The following is a 21,953-nucleotide window of genomic DNA, read 5'->3' on the forward strand; positions in this document are numbered from 1 at the left end:
GTGTGACTCTGTCTTTCCTGAGCTTGTGCACCAGGAGTTAGGTGACCCTTAATTTGAGGGTGTTTGATCTCCCAAGTACTGAGGGAAAGTGAGAACCCTCTCCTACCCCGTGGAAGCGTCTCTTCTTCTGGCCCATGAGCCTGCGCTATGCTCCTCCCTCATCCCTCTGGATAGCCTCAGAACCAACCCCTTCATTCCTTCCACCCATTTTCCAGATGAAATTGTTTTGGGTGTGTGAAGCAGCATTTGAAGGAATGTCAATTAACCGCTCTCCTGGTGTTTCCTTCTAAACTTAGACCCTGTCCCCAGAGGGGCTGGTTCTGCCATGAGTACTGATGCTTACCCAAAGAACCCACACCTTCGAGCCTATCACCAGAAGATCGACAGCAACCTAGGTAAGACTGAGCGCCACACCAGCTTCTGTAAGCCACTGTCCTTCAGGCAGCTTACGCCAAGCATAGCCCCTGCATGAGCATCCTCCAGCTTCAGTTCCCTCACCACACATCACATCCCACGCCAAGCTGGGTCCATCTTGCCACCTCACTGTCTCTGGAATCTCTCCACTTCTCACCATTTCCTACTTCTAGCCCAGCCGAGCCCTCCCCACCTCTCACTTTCATGAACAGCACCAGGGACCCAGGAGTCCCTGAGAGGCCATAAAGTGTAGCCTGGACGTGACCGCTCACTTCATCCTTCCCACCTGGCCACTCAGAGCCCTGTTTTCCTCCTTGTGAAATGGGCTACCTCTGAGAACAGTGGAAAGGTTACCTGAGCCAGAAAGTGCCTGGGATGGTAAGAGTTAGTGCTCGTGTTGCAATTGGCACTTTGGCCACACAGCCTCCAGCATGATGTTTCAAAACAGAAGGGTGTGCAGGGGGCCGGGCGCAGTGGCTCACGCCTGCAATCCCAGCACTTTGGGAGGCCAAGGCGGGTGGATCACCTGAGGTCAGGAGTTCAAGACCAGCCTGACCAACATGGTGAAACCCTGTCTCTACTAAAAATACAAAAATTAGCCGGGCGTGGTGGCAGGCGCCTATAATCCCAGCTATCGGGTGGCTGAGGCAGGAGAATCACTTGAACCCGGGAGGCAGAGGTTGCAGTGAGCCAAGATCGCACCATTGCACTCCAACCTGGGCAACAAGAGCGAAACTCCACCTAAAAAAAAAAAAAAGAAGAAGTGAGGGGTATATTCTTCCAGAACTCTCTCATGGAACCCCACACACTCACAGTGCAGTCCAGGCTCTCTTTGGCTGCCCTAGTCCCTTCTGCCCTCATCACCTGCAGGCTCATGTGGGATTTCTGATGTGAGTTCTTTCTGCCTTGTGGCCCCTATCTGCCTGGATGGGCTCCCCCGACTCTCTGCAGGCTGGCTCCTTCTCTTTCTGTCAGTCTTGCATTAGTATGGCCTCCTCTCCCTGTCTCTCAGGACCCTCGTGTTTCCAGGGGGCTGCCCTGGCCGTTTGTGATTGTGTATCTGCTGGTTTGCCTGCTGTCTTCCCAATCAGACTGTAGATTCCAGGACAGCATGGGAGTGTTTCCATTTTGTCACTACTTTGTATCTGGGGCCCAGCAGGCAAGCACTTAGTGATTATTTTTTGTTTTGTTTTGTTTTGAGACGGAGTTTTGCTTTTGTTGCCCAGGCTGCAGTGCAATGGTGCAATCTCAGCTCACTGCAACCGCCGCCTCCTGGGTTCAAGCGATTCTCCTGCCTCAGCCTCCCGAGTAGCTGGAATTATAGACATGCACCACCATGCTCAGCTAATTTTGTATTTTTAGTAGAGATGAGGTTTCTCCTTGTTGGTCAGGCTGGTCTCGAACTCCCGACCTCAGGTGACCCGCCTGCCTCGGCCTCCCAAAGTGCTGGGATTATAGGTGTGAGCCACTGCGCCCTAGCCAGTGATTATTTTTTGAATGGAAAAGTCAGTTACTTGAAATTCAAGTAGGTGTTGGCCTGTGGGCAGTTCTGTGAGTTTATTCTAAGTAGTGTCTCAGACTTGCTGCCTCCTCCTACCGCTACTCCCTGAACAGAAATCTCCCCCGTGGTGACCTGGGTCACCGTGTCAGTCTCCCAGCACCTGTTAGGAGTTGGCAAAGTGTAGGGGACAAATAATAAAATCCTCCCCTGCTGTAAAGGTATCTAGTGGAAGGCAAAACTGAAACCCATGAAGATGCACATGGAGTGTCTGTGCACAGGTTTTCTCCTGCTTGCTGTCTGGGAAGCCCCAGACAGCTGCCACCTCCTTCTATGCCCTGGACTCTGTCCTCCAGAGCCAAAGACTTCTCTGAGGCAGAAGGTGTGTCTGCCCAGATCTAACCACTCCAGAGAAGCCCAGAGAGGCGTGAAAGCCCTTTGTCCTTCACTGCGAGAAAGGGAGTGGTTAGGGCTAGTGGTATGGTTGGTGCCTGCTGGCAGAAGTGGGAGAAGGGACTTTGAGGAAGGATACTGCATTCAGAGGCAGGAAGAAGTGCTGAGTACTGCCCGCCACTAGGAGGTGCTGAGGGTGCACAGTTGGCACTGTGGACGGGCAGCTGGGCAGGTCCCGGCAGGACGCAGTCTAGAGTAGGAGGTGGGCCTGGGCAGAAGGGCGAGTGGCTAGTTCAGAGCTCAGCCCTCTGGCCCTGCTGACACAGGCCAGGCCAGTCCACTCTGGTGGGGCAGGGAGTGTTGCCTTTGTTCACACTCTTCCCGTCTTAACGCTATCTCCCTGCTATTTCAGGATCTCAGGCAAGCTCTCTGGACTCCAGCGCCCTGGCCTGGTGGTTTTACATTATTACACATTTTATCTCAGCCTCTCTGTTTGCTTATCCTTTGCTGCCCTGGCTGCCAGTGAGCTTCCTCCTGAGGCCTGAGGCAACCACAGGCTCTGCTCTCCATGGAGCACGAGGCCATGAATTTTAGTAAGCTTAAGAAGCAAAGAGCTGAAGACTTATCTTTTTTTTTTTTAATTTTAATTATACTGTTTTTCTCTTTCTTTTCTTTTGTTTTTTAGAGATGGAGTCTCGCTTTGTTGCCCAGGCTAGTCTCCAACTCCTGGGCTCAAGTGATCCTCCCACCTCAGCCTCCCAGAGTGCTGGGATTACAAGCATGAGCCACTGTGCTTGACCTGAAGACAATCTTTTTATTTTTATATTTTTTAATTTCTTTTTTTTTTTTTTTTTTTTTTTTTTGAGACGGAGTCTCGCTCTGTCGCCCAGGCTGGAGTGCAGTGGCGCGATCTCGGCTCACTGCAAGCTCCGCCTCCCGGGTTCACGCCATTCTCCTGCCTCAGCCTCCCGAGTAGCTGGGACTACAGGCGCCCGCTACCACGCCCGGCTAATTTTTTGTATTTTTAGTAGAGACGGGGTTTCACTGTGTTAGCCAGGATGGTCTCGATCTCCTGACCTCGTGATCCGCCCGCCTCGGCCTCCCAAAGTGCTGGGATTACAGGCGTGAGCCACCGCGCCCGGCCCTATTTTTTAATTTCTTTCTGAGAGTTTTACTCTGTCGCCCAGGCTGGAGTGCAGTGGCGCAATCTCAGTTCACTGCAGCCTCTGCCTGCTGGGTTCAAGCAATTCTCATGCCTCAGCCTCCCAAAGTGCTGGGATTACAAGCATGAGCCACTGTGCCTGACCTGAAGACAATCTTTTTATTTTTATATTTTTTAATTTCTTTCTGAGAGTTTTACTCTGTCGCCCAGGCTGGAGTGCAGTGGCGCAATCTCAGCTCACTGCAGCCTCTGCCTGCTGGGTTCAAGCGATTCTCATGCCTCAGCCTCCCGAGTAGCTGGGATTACAAGGTGTGCGCCACCATGCCCAGCTAATTTTTGTATTTTTAGTAGAGACGGGGTTTCACCATGTTAGCCAGGATGGTCTCGATCTCCTGACCTCAAGTGATCCATCCACCTCGGCCTCCCAAAGTGCTGGGATTACAGGCATGAGCCACCACACTCAGCCTATCTTTTTATTTTATTTTTTGAGATGGAGTCTTGCTCTGTCGCCCAGGTTGGAGTGCAGTGCATTGATCTCAGCTTACTGCAACCTCCTCCTCTCAGGTTCAAGTGATTCTCTTGCCTCAGCCTCCTGAGTAGCAGGGAATACAGGCATGCACCACCACATCTGGCTAATTTTTATATTTTTTAGTAGAGATGGGGTTTCACCATGTTGGCCAAGCTGGCCTCAAACTCCCGACCTCATACGATCCACCCGCCTCAGCCTCTCAAAGTGCTGGGATTACAGGCATGAGCCATTGTGCCCGGCCAAAACTACCTTTTTAAAAAAACTGATTTTGGCCGGGCGCGGTGGCTCACGCCTGTAATCCTAGCACTTTGGGAGGCCAAGATGGGCGGATCACAAGGTAAGGAGTTCGAGACCAGCCTGGCCAATATGGTGAAACCCTATCTCTACTAAAAATACAAAAAAAATTAGTCGGGTGTGGTGGCGTGTGCCTGTAGTCCCAGCTACTCGGGAGGCTGAGGCAGAAGAATTGCTTGAACCTGGGAGACGGAGGTTGCAGTGAGCCGAGATCATGGCACTGCACTCCAGCCTGGACAAAAGAGCAAAATGCTGTCTCAAAAAAAAAAACAAAAAACTGATTTTGCTTAGATTTGTGGTACCAGTGCTAAGGCTTTATGTATCCTGATCCTTTTTCTCTTAGTGTTTTATATTTAATCTTGCAAGTAAGAAGGCTTACAAAGCACCACCTCTTCTCTCTCCTCTCTGGCTCTTTCCTGGCTGCTGTTCCTAGTAAAAAGGCAGAAAGCAGCCCTGGGCATATCTCCCTACCCCCAGCGTGCACAAACACACACACACATACACACACACACACACAGTCACAAACCTGGGAAAAGGCTTTACTCTTCACCCTGACAGAATCAATTAAGTCAAGACTCATCTCTGCAGTGGGTGCAGCCCCCCCAGGCAACACAGATCCCTGTCTCTCCCCCTTACCCACACCATCAAGAAGCATTTGCAGGTGCTGTGACTGTTTGCTCATGCCTGCGTGTCATTTCCTCCTCCTGCAGATGAGCTGTCCATGGGACTGGGCCGTCTGAAGGACATAGCCCTGGGGATGCAGACAGAAATTGAGGAGCAAGATGACATTCTTGACCGGCTGACAACCAAAGTGGACAAGTTAGATGTCAACATAAAAAGCACAGAAAGAAAAGTTCGACAGCTCTGAAGACAGATGGATTTCCACTCTATTGTGATGAAAAGATTTGAAAGATCTTTTTTTGAACTTCCAAGAAATTTCATTTACTATTTTAGTATGTAAATTAATGTGTGTTTGCAAATGTTATAATAGAGTAGGTCTTAAGACATTTTTGCTGTTATAAGGAAGTGTTTGTCCCACATTTTCCTAGGGTTAACACCTCACCAAGTTCTTCCAGCAAAATGCTTATTAGAGTTTTTGTCTGAGCACAGTAGCCTGGCCCTGCATATCTTGGGCGTTTGATTACCATGCTGGAATAAGAAGAGTTGCATTTCTCATTTTAATGAGCATATGGAAAGATGGGGACAGAATTTCAGTCTTGCAGCCATGAGCCTCTATTTCTCATTCCTAAGCCTTACCATGAGTCAGAGTGTTAAGGGGGCCTGTGAGCCAGTCGTTTGGTGGAGGAGGGTCCTTCCCACACCTTTGTTTAGGAGTTATCATTCACACACATACACACACACACACACACACACACACTGAGCACATTATCTGTGATTCTTTCATCCTCCCAGAAAGGATCAGTGTTAGAATGGGAAATAGAGTGTGCCATCTTGCTCTTTTGTTGGCAGATGTCCCCGCTTCCCTCCAGCCCCCCATCCTTGGCATGTATATTAGTAGGAGGGCTTCACACCAGCACTGCTCACTGCGACTCCTGGAAATGTGTGGGGAATTGGGTGAGCCCCTCTTCCCCACGTGCTCTCATCTGTAACTCTCCATCTGTGATTTGCAACAGGTCTTCCACTGGCTCGAGGCTGCGAGGCTGACCGACAGGGGCGCCCAATAGAGTTTGTGGGAATGGAGTATCGCACAGATGCAGCTGCACAATGGTCTTCCTCCACCCCTCTGGGAATCACCATTAGGCAGGCCTCAGTAGGGCAAAATGTTTATTTGGTACCGGGGGTCTCCTGACCTGTCTAGCATTCCCACCCACTCTTCTGCACTTCTTGCAAGGTAACTTGAATCATCACTTATTTCTCTGCCACCTGGTTTTAGGACTGGCACTCTATAAATGACGCTGACTTTGTATAGAAGGATTTAGCTAAGGGGGCAAAAAGCCCAGATACCATTTTCACTGGCCAAGCTCATTTTCTCCTTTCATTTTACAAAAGAAATCATGCAGAGGCATCAATTAAAACTGATTTATTTATGTTGGTACATCCAACAAAATAGTTGGAGCCACAAGGCCCTTGTCTTTTTAAAAAAACAAAATATTTTGAAGATGGTGAAAGTGACTGATTTTAATAATGAGATAAGTCACTTAAAATAACAGTGCCTTTGACCTTAAAACATGGCACTGGCCCATGTGACCTTTGCCATTTCCCAGTACTTCCCTTTACAGTCTGCAGCCTATAAACAGTGGTGTCTCAAAGCAAAGGAAACCTCCACAAGTGCTGCAACAGTGCATTAGTTTTTATGTAGCAATTTGTTTATAAAAATTCCCATCCCATAATGCATGACCTTCCTAAAAATATCCACAGCCTCCATAGGCAAGGTGAGCTTTCTGTGCTACCCACTGGTTAGATTCCAGCCACCTCAGGGATTCTGATCCATGTCATTAACGACCATCCCAGGGTGTGAGGGCCTGATTAAAGCTTATCGAACTAGACATTTGTTTATTAGATGAGCTCGGCATTATTATTTTCTCAATAACTGGTAGAAGGGAAATTTTAAACATAACAACCCAAACAAAACTACTTTGTGAGGCTTTCAGCAAAAAGGCTGCTTAAAAGCATGAACCCGGGATGCAGAGCAGCTTTTGTGCACAGTTCCACTTACTGTAATTGTTTCTGGTTCTTTCCTCTAACACCTTCCATGTATGTCAACTTTTTATCACAGTCAGGCATAGACTCATGGAGATTAGTCATTATAGCTCAGACCTAAGCTAATTATTTAAAATAAATACATGTAAAGGCCACTGCCACATTCTCAGCAGACTTCCACTTGCCTAATGAGATTAGGGATTCAACTGACTTGAAGCACAGTAACATCTTATTTTATGCACATTCCCTGTCTTTTGCTGGACTGATGAAGCCAGTCACCCGCCCTTCTCTGTTTTTTGTTTTTTGTTTTCTTAACCCCAGGTATGTGGAAGGGGAGTTGCCTTCACTTTTCTGGAAATTTGTCTTCGTCTGACATATTAGAGGGCCTCGTTTTGTCCTGTTCTTGTTCAGACCCTCTCGTTCTACGTCCTGTGCTGAGGGGACTGTCCTTAAGCTACAGGACAGCGAGCTGGTCCTTTCTGCCACTTCTTCCCCACTCCCATGCCCAGGAATGCCTGGTTGCTGATGCTACTTTATAAATGAGTTGCTTGCATTTTCACAGAGAATGAAGGAAGACGTAACATGGCTCCAGAAACTTTTCACATGATGATTGGGATCGACAAAAAAATGCTACCCTCTAGACTAGACACATTTCATGGAGACAAGCAAAATGGTGCCAGGGCTGGGCTGACTGTGGGATGGGATTTGGTACTGCAGACAGATTTTGATTTCCACAGTTGAGCTGGAAACAAACTGTGCCTTCAAAAAATGACTTTTCTAACTTAAGGTTGGTTATATGTTAAGTGTGCTACTAACTTAAAAAATAGTGGCTGGGCGCGGTGGCTCATGCCTGTAATCCCAGCGCTTTGGGAGGCCAAGGCGGGGGGATCACGAGGTCAGGAGATCGAGACCATCCTGGCTAACACGGTGAAACCCCATCTCTACTAAAAACACACAAAAAATTAGCTGGGCGTGGTGGCGGGCGCCTGTAGTCCCAGCTACTCGGGAGGCTGAGGCAGGAGAATGGCATGAACCTGGGAGGCAGAGCTTGCAGTGAGCTGAGATAGCGCCATTGCACTCCAGCCTGGGCAACAGAGCAAGACTCCGTCTCAAAAAAAAAAAAAAATAAGTGCACTCTCTGGCCGGGCACAGTGGCTCACGCCTGTAATCTCAGCACTTTGGAAGGCCAAGGCAGGCGGATCACGAGGTCAGAAGATCGAGACCATCCTGGCTAACACAGTGAAACCCTGTCTCTACTAAAAATATAAAAAATTAGTCGGGCATGGTGGCGGGCGCCTGTAGTCCCAACTACTCGGGAGACTGAGGCAGAAGAATGGCGTGAACTCAGGAGGCGGAGCTTGCAGTGAGCCAAGGCGACAGAGCAAGACTCTGTCTCAAAAAATAAAAAATAGTGCACTGTCCTTCGAGAAAGTTTTCTAACATCTAGTAATTTGTAACTTAGAAGTGGAGTTGCCTTGTGGATGTCTTTTTTGCATTCTGTAGGAAATGAAACGTGAATTTAACTTGGGTTGCAAGAAATAAAAATGTCAGTGCATTTAAATTTCTCTTTAACCTCTTTTTGTGAATATGTAATTTTAAGTGTACACTATACCAATTTAGTAATAATCTTATACTTTGCCCATATGGGCCTTTTCTGCAGATTTTTTTTTTTTTTTTTTTTTTTTTGAGATAGAGTCTCACTCAGTCACCCAGCCTGGAGTGCAGTGGCACAATCTCGGCTCACTGCAACCTCCGCCTCCCAGGTTCAAGCAATTCTGCCTCAGCCTGTCGAGTAGCTGGGGTTACAGGTGTGCACCACCATGCCCGGCTAATTTTTTTATTTTTTTAATACAGACAGGGTTTCACTGTGCTGGCCAGGCTGGTCTCCAACTCCTGACCTTGTGATCTGCCCGCCTCAGCCTCCCAAAGTGCTGGGATTACAGGTGACCTGTAGAATTTTAAAGTTACAAATGTTGTTCAGCATCTTCAGCTCTGATGAATGCGGTGTCAGTACAAAATGATGAGCTAGAGCCGGGGGCATGGTGGCTCATGCCAATAATCCCAGTGCTTTGGGAGGCTGAGGCAGGAGAATCTCCTGAGGCCAGGAGTTTGAGACCAGTCTGGACAACATAGTGAGACCCCACCTCTAGAAAAAATTTAAAAAAATAGCTGGGCCTCTAGTCCCAGCTACTTTGGAGGCTAAGGTGGGAGAATTGCTTGAGCTCAGGAATTCGAGGCTGCAGTGAGTTATGATCATGCCACTGCACTCTGGCCTGGGCAACAGAGGGAGACCCTGTCTCTAAAAAATAATAAACAAAATGATGAGCTAAGTTCGAGACCAGCCTGGCCAACACAGTGAAACGCTGTCTCTATTAAAAATACAAAAATTAGCCAGGCATGGTGGCATGTGCCTATAGTCCCAGCTACTCAGGAGACTGAGGCACGAGAATCACCTGAACCTGGAAGGCAGAGGTTGCAGTGAGCCGAGACCACACCACTGCACTCCAGCCTGGGTGACAGAGCGAAATTCCATATTTAAAAAAATTGATGAGCTAGTCATTAAAAGTGCTCATTATGGCTGGGCATGGTGACTCGCCTGTAATCCCAGCACTTTGGGAGGCCGAGGCAGGCAGATCATGAGGTCAGAAGATCAAGACCATCCTGGCTAACACGGTGAAACCCCGTTTCTACTAAAAATACAAAAAATTAGCTGGGCGCAGTGGCGGGCAGCTGTAGTCCCAGCTACTCGGGAGGCTGAGGAAGGAGAATGGCGTGAACCCGGGAGGCGGAGCTTGCAGTGAGCCGAGATTGCGCCATTGCACTCCAGCCTGGGTGACAGAGTGAGACTCCGTCTCAAAAAAAAAAAAAAAAAAAAAGGAAAAAAAAAAAGTGCTCATTATGTGGGGATGGGATGGGCTCTTTAGTTCGAACTCTGTTTCAGAACAGCACTTTTCCTCCATGCCTTCAACTCAACAAATGACCATATTCCATCAAAATGTGAAGTTGTTTTTTTAAACAAATTTTGTCTCCTGTGTAGTTATTTCTTAGTGAGTTGGTGGAGGGGATCTTCCTCGTTGAGTCTTCATGCATTTGGTCTTTGATGCCACGTTTAGCCCTACGAACTACCTTCTGTCCTGAAACCCTCTCATCAGTTTTCCGGTGTGTCTCCTAGCTCCCTACCCGCTCTGCAGCACTATCTAGACCAGGGCTCAGCAAATTTCTGTGAAGGGCCGGAGAGTCAGTGTTTCAGGCTTACAGGCCAAACCATCTCTATCTCTATTGCAGCTGCTCAGCTCTGCCATTGTTGCATAAAAGCAGCCAAAGATCCAGGCGCAGTGGCTCACGCCTGTAATCCCAGCACTTTGGAAGGCCAAGGCGGGTGGATCACTTGGGGTCAGGAGTTTGAGAACAGCCTGGCCAACATGGTGAAACCCTGTCTCTACTAAAAATGCAGAAATTAGCCAATCATGGTGGGGTGCACCTGTAGTACCAGCTACTTGGGAGGCTGAGGCAAGAGAATCACTTGAACCCAGGAGGCAGAGGTTGCAGTGAGCCAAGATTGTATCACTGCACTCCAGCCTGGGCGACAGAGTGAGTTTCAAAAAATAAAGAATAAAAGCAGCCAAAGACAATACGTAAATAAGTGAGAGTGCGCGAGAGTGGCTGTGTTCCAAAGCTTTATTTATGGAGACTGAAATTTCACATAATTCACGTGATAAAATGCTATGAACTTTTTTTGTTTTTGAGACAGCATCTTATTGTAGAATCAAAAGGTCTGAGAAAGCATCTGTAGGTTAGGCTAGGCCATTTTGGAATTTTTTTTTTTAATTAATTTTTTTTTTTTTTGAGATGGAGTCTCACTCTGTCTTCCAGGCTGGAGTGCACTGGCGCAATCTCAGCTCACTGCAACCTCTGCCTCCCACGTTCAAGCGATTCTCCTGCCTCAGCCTCCCGAGTAGCTGAGATTACAGGCGCCCACCACCACGCCCAGATAATTTTTTGTAACTTTAGTAGAGATGGGGTTTCACCACGTTGGCCAGGCTGGTCTCAAACTCCTGGCCTCGTGATCTGCCCACCTCAGCCTCCCAAAGTGCTGGGATTACAGGTGTGAGCCACGGAGTCTGGCCCATCTTGGAAATTTTTATCTGTCAGTGGGCTAGCTCCCCGTGTCCCAAAAGCCACTCTGGTTTTAGTGGAATATCATCTTTATTTATTTATTTATTTATTTATTTTTAATTTTTTTGAGACAGAGTCTTGCTCTGTCGCCCAGGCTGGAGTGCAATGGCGCGATCTCGGCTCACTGCAACCTCCACCTTACGGGTTCAAGTGATTCTCCTGCCTCAGCCTCCTGAGTAGCTGGGATTACAGGCGCATGCCACCACGCCTGACTAATTTTTTGTATTTTTAGTAGAGATGGGGTTTCACCCTGTTAGCTAGGATGATCTCGATCACCTGACCTGGTGATCTGCCCGCCTCGGCCTCCCAAAGTGCAGAGATTACAGACGTGAGCCACTGTGCCCGGCCAAATATCATCTTTAAATATCATCATTATAAATAAGGAATGATGAGGATTTGAACCCAGGCAGTGTACTTTTCTGGGGAGACAAAGAAGTGGACATTACAAGCTGGATGCGGTGGCTCACGCCTATAATCCCAGCACTTTGGGAGGCTGAGGTGGGTGGATCACCTGAGGTTAGGAGTTCGAGACCAGCCTGGCCAACATTGTGAAACCTCATCTCTACTAAAAATACAAAAATTAGCTGGGCGTGGTGGTAGGCATCTGTAATCCCAGCTACTCAAGAGGCTGAAGCAGGAGAATCTCTTGAACCCAGGAGGCGGAGGTTGCAGTGAACCGAGATCGCACCACTGCACTCCAGCCTGGGTGACAGAGCGAGACTCCATCTCAAAAAAAAAAAAAAAAAAAAAAGAAGAGGACATTACAGAGGAAGAAGCATAAGTGAAAAAAATCAAGGCGGCTCACATTTGGCATCTGCAAGTAGGGAACTGGCGTTATGGGTTGTGGGTGGGAGATGACATGAAAGGTAGGCAGGATCTAATCTAAGAGGCCTTATGAGCCATACGGAGGAGTCAGAATATTGCACTTCAATGACAGGGAGGTGCTGATGGAGTCTAAGCAAGCGAGTGACGTGACAAGATTCAGATTTTGAAAGATCATAAAGATGCATCACCGCATTATTTATAAAAGCAAATAATGGCTGGACGCGGCGGCTCTTGCCTGTAATCCCAGCACTTTGGGAAGCCAAGGCAGGCAGATCTCCTCAGGTCAGGAGTTTGAGACCAGCCTGGCCAACATGGCAAAACCCTGTCTCCACTAAGAATACAAAAATTGGCCAGGTGTTGTGGCAGACACCTGTAATCCCAGCTACTCGGGAAGCCAAGGCAGGAGAATCGCTTGAACCCGGGAAGCAAAGGTTGCAGTGAGCCAAGATCACACCACTGTGCTCCAGCCTGGGTGACAGAGCAAGACTCTGTCTCAAAATAAATAAATATAAATATAAATAAATAAAAGCAAATAATAAGCCTAGAAACAACCTGATTAGGAAGATGATGGAGTCAACTATGTTCACCCATAGCTGCAACAGACAATTGCATCTATGAAAAGTCTTCAAAGATAATGCTTGCAAGATTAACATAAAACATTATATGGTATGGTCTCAATTTTGTGGAAAAGCAAACCAATATGTGAATTTCAAACAAAAAAAAAATCACTCTTGCATCAGTGAGGAGGACAAGCTGGGAACAGAGTAAGGAAAAGACTTTGGTCATGGTCCAAGCAAGAATTGAAGAGGGGCCCAAACTAGAGTGGTGGCAGGACAGAAAGGGAAAGATGGGGCAGACTGCAGAGCACTGGGTAGGACAGGCTTTAGTGACCAACTCACCATTGTAGGATGACGTAGAAGGAGGAAGCGAAGATAGCACTCAGGCTTCTGGGCAAAGGAATTAGTAGACAGTGTTTTTCACAAAAGGAATACAAAAACAGGCCAGGCGTGGTGGCTCACACCTGTAATCCCAGCACTTTGGGAGGCCAAGATCAATGGGTGGGTGAATCACATGAGGCCAGGAGCTTGAGACCACCCTGGGCAATATGGTGAAACTCTGTCTCTATTAAAAATACAAAAAATTACCCACATGTGGTGGCGAGCACCTGTAGTCCCAGCTTCTTGGGAGGCTGAGGCATGAGAATTGCTTGAACCCAGGAGATGGAGGTTGCAGTGAGCCAAGATTGCACCACCGCACCCCAGCCTGGGCAACAGAACAAGACTCTGTCTCAAAAAAACAAACAAAGAAATAAACAACAACGAAAAAAACATGGCTGGGCATGGCAGCTCACACCTGTAATCCCAGCACTTTGGGAGGCAGAGGCAGGAGGATTGCTTGAGTCCACGTGTTTGAGACCAGCCTGGGCAACATAGTGAGACCCTGTCTTTACAAATAATCAAAAATTAGCCAGGCATTGTGGTGCATGCCTGTGGTCCCAGCTACTAGAGAGGCTGAGACAGGAGAACTGCTTGAGCCCAGGAAGTCAAGGCTGCAGTGAGCCATGACCATGCCACTTGGGCAAGAGAGTGTGACCCTGTCTCAAAAAAAAAAAAAAGCACAAGCAAGTTTGGGGTTAGGGGCATTGATGAACTAGGTACTGGACAGGTTAAGTTTGAAGACCTTTGGGACATCCAGATGGATCCCAGGTGCTGCACCAAAAGTTATGCACAAAACAGATCAGAATCCCTGCCCTCATGGAATGGACAGAGAAGACAATGAACAAGACAAGTAGAAAATTAATAGGCTGGGCGTGGTGGCTCACGCCTGTAATCCCAGCACTTTGGGAGGCCGAGGCGGGCAGATCACGAGGTCAGGAGATCGAGACCATCCTGGCTAACACGGAGAAACCCCGCCTCTACTAAAAACACAAAAAATTAGCCAGGCGTGGTGGTGGGCACCTGTGGTCCCAGCTACTCAGGAGGCTGAGGCGGGAGAATCGCATGAACCCGGGAGGCAGAGCTTGCAGTGAGCCGAGATCGCGCCACTGCACTCTAGTCTAGGCAACAGCGAGACTCTGTCTCAAAAAAAAAAAGAAAATTAATAGGCCAGGCCAGGTGTGGTAGTTCAGGCCTGTAATCCCAGCACTTTGGGAGGCCGAGGCAGGTGGATCATCCGAGGTCAGGAGTTCAAGACCAGCCTGACCAACATGGTGAAACTCTCTCTCTACTAAATATAAAAAAATTAACCGGGCATGGTGGTGCATGCCTGTAATCCCAGCTACTCGAGAGGCTGAGGCAGGAGAATCACTTGAACCCGGGAGGCAGAGGTTGTACTGAGCTGGGATCATGCCGTTGCACTCCGACCTGGGCAACAAGAGCGAAACTCCATCTCAAAAAAAAAGGAAAGAAAACAGGCCAGGTGCAGTGGTTCACGCCTGTCATCCCAGCAGTTCGGGAGGCCGAGGCAGGCAGATTACCTGAGGTCAGGAGTTCGAGACTAACCTGGCCAACATGGTGAAACCCCCTCTCTACTAAAAAATACAAAAATTACAAAACAATTTTAAAAACTACAAAAATTAGGCTGGGTGTGGTGGCTCACGCCTGCAATGCCAGCACTTTGGGAGGCCGAGGTGGGTAGATCACCTAAGGTCACGAGTTTGAGACCAATTCGGCCAACGTGGCGAAATTTGTCTCCACTAAAAGTACAAAAATTAACCAGGCGTGCTGGTGGGTGCCTGTAATCCCAGCTACTCCAGGGGCTGAGGCAGGAGAATCGCTTGAACCCGGGTGGCAGAGATTGCAGTGAGCCAAGATTGCCCCACTTCACTCTAACCTGGGCAAAAGAGCAAAACTCCATCTCAAAAAAAAAAATAAAAAATAAAAATACAAAATACAAAAATTAGCCAGGCATGGTAGTGGGTGCCTATTAATTCCAGCTACTTGGGAGGCTGAAGCAGCAGAATCGCTTGAACCCAGGAGGCAGAGGTTGAAGTGAGCCGGGACTGTGCCATTGCACTCCAGCGTGGGTGACAAGAGCAAAACTCCCTCTCAAAAAAAAAAAAAAAAAGAGAAAAGAAAATTAATAGAATATTAAATGTGACCATGGTGAAGTATTTGCATATGACCTATGTACATTCTCCTGTATACTTTTTGTTGTTGTTTGTTTTGTTTTTGAGACAGTCTCACTCTGTCACCCAGGCTGGAATGCAGTGGCTCGATCTCGGCTCACTGCCACCTCGGCCTCCCAGGTTCAAGCAATTCTTGTGTCTTAGCCTCCTGAGTAGCTGGGATTACAGGCATGCCACGCCTGGCTTTTTTTTCTTTTTTTTTTTTTGCGACAGAGTCTTGCTCTGTCACCCAGGCTGGGGTGCAATAGCACAATCTCAGCTCACTGCAACCTCCGCCTCGCAGGTTTAAGTGATTCCCCTGCCTCAGCATCCCAAATAGCTGGGGTTACAGGCACCTGCCACCACGTCCGGCTAATTTTTTGTATTTTTAGTAGAGACAGGGTTTCACCATGTTGGCCAGGCTGGTCTAGAACTCCTGACCTCAGGTGATCTGCCCACCTCAGCCTCCCAAAGTACTGGGATTATAGACATGAGCCACTGCACCCGGCCATATACATATTTTGAGACAGTGTCTCACTCTGCTACCCAGGCTGGAGTTCAGTGGTGGGATCACGGCTCACTGCAGCCTCAACCTCTCAGGCATAAGTGATCCTCCCACCACAGCCTCCTAAATAGCTGGGATTATAGACATGTGCCACCACACCCAACTGATTTTTTTATTTTTTGTAGAGATGGGGTTGGCCAGGCTGCTCTGAAATTCCTGAGCTCAAGTGATCAGCCTGCCTTGGCTTCCCAAAGTACTGGGATTATAGGCATGAACCACTGCGCCCAGTCTAGAAATTTATTTTCTCACAGTTCTAGAGGAACCAAAGTGTTGGGTCCCTTCTGAGAGTGGTGAGAGAAAGATCTGTTCTGGGTCTCTCCCTGGCTTGTACAGGGCAGTCTTCTCCCTGTATCTTTATATCATCTTAAGGACACCAGTTATACTGGATTAGGGCCCACCCCAAAGACCTTACTTTCAGTAATTACCTTTGTTAAGACCCTATCTCCAAATAAGGTCATATTCTAAGGTACTGGGGATTAGAACATCCACATATGAATTTGGCAGGGGAGTCAGGGGAGCACAGTTCAACCCAGAACCTATACAAATAAGTTTCAGCTGGAAGGAGCTGACATCTGACGGCCTTTCTTTTCTTTCTTTATTTATTTTTTTTCTGAGACGGAGTCTCGCTCTGTTGCCCAGGCTGGAATGCAGGGGAGCGGTCTCGGCTCACTGCAAGCTCCACCTCCCGGGTTCATGCCATTCTCCTGCCTCAGCCTCCTGAGTAGCTGGGACAACCGGTGCCCACCACCACGCCCGGCTAATTTTTTGTATTTTTAGTAGAGATGGGGTTTCACCGTGTTAGCCAGGATGGTCTCAATCTCCTAACCTTGTGATCCACCCGCCTCAGCCTCCCAAAGCGCTGGGATTACAGGCATGAGCCACTGCACCTGGCCTGGCCTTTATTTTCTTTGCGTGGCTGAAATTGGATGTAGCAGAGATAGATGATTGGAGAGTTAGATCACCAAGGATAGGGCTGTCATAGACCCAGCTAAGACAGGGCACTTAGAAGGACCCTGGTCTTTAACACATTTCATGGATTTAAAGAAATAGAGTAGCAGTTTCTAGCCTTAGAGTCACTAGTTAGCTTCGCAGCTGCTTAGCAGCAGGTAGTAGAGGACCTCACCAATACGGCTGAAGTTAAAGAGCAGGATTCCTGAACCAGGCCCTCTGTCTTGCACCTATAATCCCAGGTACTCGGGAGGCTAAAGCGAGAACACTTCAGGAGTCTGGGACCAGCATGGGTAACACAGCAAGAACTGGCCCCCTACACTTCTTAGAAAATTAAATTTTTTTTTGGAGACGGAGTTTCATTCTTGTGACCCAGCCTGGAGTGCAATGGCGCAATCTTGGCTCACTGCAACCTCCACCTCCCAAGTTCAAGCAATTCTCCTGCCTCAGCCTCCCGAGTAGCTGGAATTACAGGCGCACGCCACCACACCCGGCTAATTTTTGTATTATTAGTAGAGAAAGGGTTTCACCATGTTGGCCAAGCTACTCTTGAACTCCTGACCTCAGGTGATCCACCCGCCTTGGCCTCCCAAAGTGCTGGGATTATAGGAGTGAACTACTGTGCCCAGCTAAAAATTAAATTTTAAAAAGATCAAGCCTCCTGTCCCTGGGCTGACCAGACAGCCAAGAAAGGCAAGTTAGAAATCAGGGCTCTGGCTTAAGGCTTAGGGCAAAGCTCTGGTTCCCTGACTACGGTCACAAGGCAGAAGTCTAGGTGCCAGACCCAGGGCTCAAATCAGAGAAAAAGTAAAGCTGACTTGACATTGATCTTTGCATTTAAGTGCTTTAAATATTCCCCCAAAAAATGTCCCAAAATCTGGATAGGACTGGACTTGACTGACACTTGCTTAGTTGCCCATGCTGGATTGCAGTGATGTAATCATGGCTCACTGCAGCCTCTATCTCCCAGGCATAAGCGATCCTCCCACCTCAGCTTCCTGAGTAGCTGGGGCCACAAGCACATGCCACCACGTCCTGCTAATTTTCTTTTTTTTTTTTTTTTTAGACCAGGTCTCGCTGTGTTGTGCAAGCTGATCTTGAACTCCTAGGCTCAAATCATCCTCCCACCTCTGCCTTTCAAAGTGCTGGGATTCCAGGTGTGAGCCACTCCACCCAGCCAGGACTTGACCATAGACTAAAAGCAAGAGAGTGAGGCAAGCCATTTATAAATAGGAAAGAAACTGCTCACCCGACCCCCACCAATGCTGAAGGAAGCACAACAACACCCTAAAGAAGATACAAACCTTGGAGACCAAGAGCACCTCTAGGTCATTTAGAAATTAAACCAAGCTGGGCATGGTGGCTTACGCCTGTAATCCCAGCACTTTGGGAGGCTGAGGCAGGCAGATCACGAGGTCAAGAGATCGAGACCATCCTGGCCAATATGGTGAAACTCCATCTCTACTAAAAATACAAAAATTAGGCCGGGCGCGGTGGCTCACGCCTATAGTCCCAGCTACTCGGGAGGCTGAGGCAGGAGAATGGCGGGAACCAGGAGGCAGAGCCTGCAGTGAGCCGAGATCGCGCCACTGCACTCCAGTCTGGGAGACAGCGAGACTCCGTGTCAAAAAAAAAAAAAAAAAAAAAAAATTAGTTGGGTGTGGTAGCGCTTGCCTGTAGTCCCAGCTACACAGGAGAATCGATTGAACCCGGGAGGTGGAGGTTGCAGTGAAGTGAGATCGCGCCACTGCACTCCAGCCTGGCAACAGAGCGAGACTCCATCTCAAAAAAAAAAAAAAAAAAAAAAAAAAAAGAAAGTAAATCAAGGCCAGGCGCAGCGGCTGGGAGGCCGAGATGGGCAGATCACCTGAGTTCGAGACCAGCCTGACCAACATGGAGAAACCCTATCTCTACTAAAAATACAAAATTAGCCAGGCGTGGTGGTGCATGCCTGTAATCCCAGCTACTCAGGAGGCTGAGGTGGGAGAATCATTTCAACCCAGGAGGCAGAGATTGCAGTGAGCCAAGATCACATCACTGCACTCCAGCCTGGATGACAGAGCAAGACTCCATCTCAAAAAAAAAAATTAAATGAAAACAGATGGGTGCAGTGCCTCATGTCTATAAATCCCAGCACCTTGAGAGGCCAAGGCAGGAGGATTACTTGAGCCCAGGAGTTTGTTTTTTTTTTTTTTTTTTTTTTGAGATGGAGTTTCACTCTTGTTGCCCAGGCTGGAGTGCAATGGCGCAATCTCAGCTCACCGCAACCTCCACCTCCCAGGTTCAAGCTATTCTCCCGCCTCAGCCTTCTGAGTAGCTGGGATTACAGGCATGCACCACCGCACCCGACTGATTATGTATTTTTAGTAGAGACAGGGTTTCTCCATGTTGGTCAAGCTGGTCTCGAACTCCTGAGCTCAGGTGATCTGCCCTCCTGTAATCCCAACACTCCCAAAGTGTTGGGATTACAGACATGAGCCACCGTGCCCGGCAAGCCCAGGAGTTTGAAACTAGCCTGAGCAACACGGCGAGACCCTGTCTCCACACACACACACACACACACACACACAAACACACACATAAAAAATAAGAATAAAAATAATTAGCTGGGCGTGATGGTCTGCACCTGTAGTCTCAGCTACCTGGAAGGCTAAGGCGGGAGGATTGCTTGAGCCCAGGAGATTGAGGCTGCAGTGAGCTATAATCCTGCCACTGCACTCCTGGTCGACAGAGTGAGATCTCATCTCAAAAAAAAAAAAAAAAAAAAAGACCTGTGTGGTGGCTCATGCCTGTAATTCAAGCACTTTAGGATGGCAAGGCAGAAGGATTGCTTGAGTACAGGAGTTCAAGACCAGCCTGGGCAACATTGAGAGACCAAGTTCTGTTGTGGGTTGATTTGGCTTTTTTTTTTTTCTTTTTTAAAATGTGGTTTGTTTCAAGTTTCCCTTCTCCACGATAGGCTAATACTGATCATGTCATTCCACCACTTAAAACTTCTGTTGGGGCCGGGCGTGGTGGCTCACGCCTGTAATCCCAGCACTTTGGGAGGCCAAGGCGGGTGGATCACAAAGTCAGGAGATTAAGACCATCCTGGCTAACACGGTGAAACCCCGTCTCTACTAAAAATACAAAAAATTAGCCGGGTGTCGTGGCGGGCGCCTGTAGTCCCAGCTACTCGGGAGGCTGAGGAAGGAGAATGGCGTGAAGCCGGGAGGTGGAGCTTGCAGCGAGCCAAGATCGCACCACTGCACTCCAGCCTGGGTGACAGAGCGAGACTCCGTCTCAAAAAAAAAAAAAAACAAAAAAAAATCTGTTGGGGGCCAGGTGCCTTGGCTCATGCCTATAATCCCAGCACTTTGGAAGGCCGAGGTGGGTGAATCACTTGAGGTCAGGAGTTTGAGACCAGCCTGGCCAACATTGTGAGAGACCCTTTCTGTACTAAAAATACAAAAATTAGCCAGCCATGGTGGCAGGCGCCTGTAATCCCAGCTACTCGGGAGGCTAAGGCAGGAGTATTGCTTGAGCCTGGGAGGTGGAGGTTGCAGTGAGCCAAGATCACGCCACTGCACTCCAGCCTGGGTGACAGAGTAAGACCCTGTCTCAAAAACAAACAAACAAATCCCACTTCTGTTGGCTCCTATTAACGTGTCATTTAGGGAAGCCAATTGGCTAGTTTAGGCAGCACATGACACAGTCTCCACTGATGGCCCTGAGTGTGGCCCTGGGTTCACAGGACGAGAGGTAGCTAGCGTCTTACAGGTACTAACCAAAATCACAATAAATCTTATAATCAGAAGACCATTATTACTCATTTACAATAAGAAAGATAACTGACCAGAATGTAAGTTTTCTGATGCGAGCGCAGAGCATTGTGCCTGGCACAGAGTAGGCACTTAAGAAGTTTTTGTAGGATGGATAGTAAGAAAAGGAAGGGAGAGAAGAGGGGGTGGGGAAGGAGCAAGTGAAAGGGGAAAAAAGCTCATTCTCTTTCTGTAGGAAGGCTATTTGAGGAGCCAAGTTAAAATCAGATTGAATAGTGCTTATTCCTCCACTAGACTAAGTACCACCAAGCAGGACCATATCACATTCACTTTGCATCCCCAAGTCTAGCTCCTGGGAGATGCTTAATACAGGTGTGCTGAACCTATTTGTCACTTAAATGTTCATTATCTCAGGATCTTACAAAGGGCTTTTTTTCCTGAAATCCAGCAAGGAGGAGTTTTAGTCCGCATGTGTCTGATTACCCAAAGAAATGTTTCCTTCCGCTTGAAGGCAAAGCCACAGTCTTTCTTTTTTTCTTTTTTCTTTTTTTGAGACGGAGTCTCAGGATCTCAGCTCACTGCAAGCTCCCCCTCCCAGGTTCCTGCCATTCTCCTGTCTCAACCTCCCAAGTGGCTATGACTACAGGCGCCTGCCACTGCGCCCAGCTAATCTTTTATATTTTTAGTAGACACGCGGTTTCACCGTGTTAGCCAGGATGGTCTTGATCTCCTGACCTCGTGATCCGCCCGCCTCGGCCTCCCAAAGTGCTGGGATTACAGACGTGAGCCACTGTGCCTGGCAATTTTTGTATTTTTAGTAGAGAAGGGTTTTCACCATATTGGTCAGGCTGGTCTCAAACTCCTGACCTGAGGTGATCCACCTGTCTCGGCCTCCCAAAGTGCTCGGATTACAGGCATGAGCCACCATGCCTAGCAGGAAGCCAGAGTCTTGTATGCGCTCAGTCAAGCACAGGTGGTCCCATTCTTGCTGGTCCTTGCCTTAGGAATGGGCATGTGCCCTGATGGGATGGGATGTAAAGGGAGAGCTCTCAGGTTTCTGGAGGAAGTGCTCTTTGTCCTTAAAAAGGGACACAAGGGCTGGCCTTGGTGGCTCATACTTGTAATCCCAGCATATTGGGAGGGCAAGGTGGGAGGATCATTTGAGGCCAGGAGTTTGAGACCAGCCTGAGCAGCATAGTGAGAGACCTCATCTCTGCAAAAAAGAAAAAAATAAAAGAGGATACAAGGCCAGGCATGGTGGCACATAACTGTGGTCCCAGCTACTTGGGAGGTTGAGGCAGGAGGATTACTGGAGCCCAGGAGGTTGACGCTGCGGTGAATGATGATCGTGCCACTGCACTCCAGTCTGGGCAACATAGTGAGACCCTGTCTCTAAAAAAAGGACACAAGGAAATGACTGTCCTTCTCCCACTGGGCATTGGCATAACTGGATGTGAGGCCTGGGATAACCAGCCAGAGGATGAAGCCAAAACCTGAAAGAAATTAGAACCAAAAAAAATCACACAGAAGCAGACCCACGGCCTGGACATCCTGCATCTTGAGCTGCCTGCTACAGAGTTCGTGTTATGAAAAATAATAAATGCCCTTGCGCCTGGCTCAA

General features: G+C 48.3%; 1 protein-coding gene across 1 annotated transcript in view; it reads left to right on the top strand.

The window, feature by feature from the left end:
• Positions 1–8,512, top strand: part of SNAP29 (synaptosome associated protein 29) — a 32,771-nt gene extending 24,259 nt beyond the window's left edge. Inside the window, exons 4-5 of the mRNA XM_008958536.4 lie at positions 297–395; positions 5,001–8,512. Of these exons, the coding sequence (XP_008956784.3) occupies positions 297–395; positions 5,001–5,158 (257 nt within the window). The 3' untranslated portion in view covers positions 5,159–8,512. The remainder of the gene's footprint in view (positions 1–296; positions 396–5,000) is intronic.
• The last annotated feature ends 13,441 nt before the right edge of the window (positions 8,513–21,953 follow it).

This window comes from Pan paniscus, chromosome 23 (genome assembly GCF_029289425.2).
Source record: "Pan paniscus chromosome 23, NHGRI_mPanPan1-v2.0_pri, whole genome shotgun sequence".
NCBI classification, from domain to species: Eukaryota; Metazoa; Chordata; class Mammalia; order Primates; family Hominidae; genus Pan; species Pan paniscus.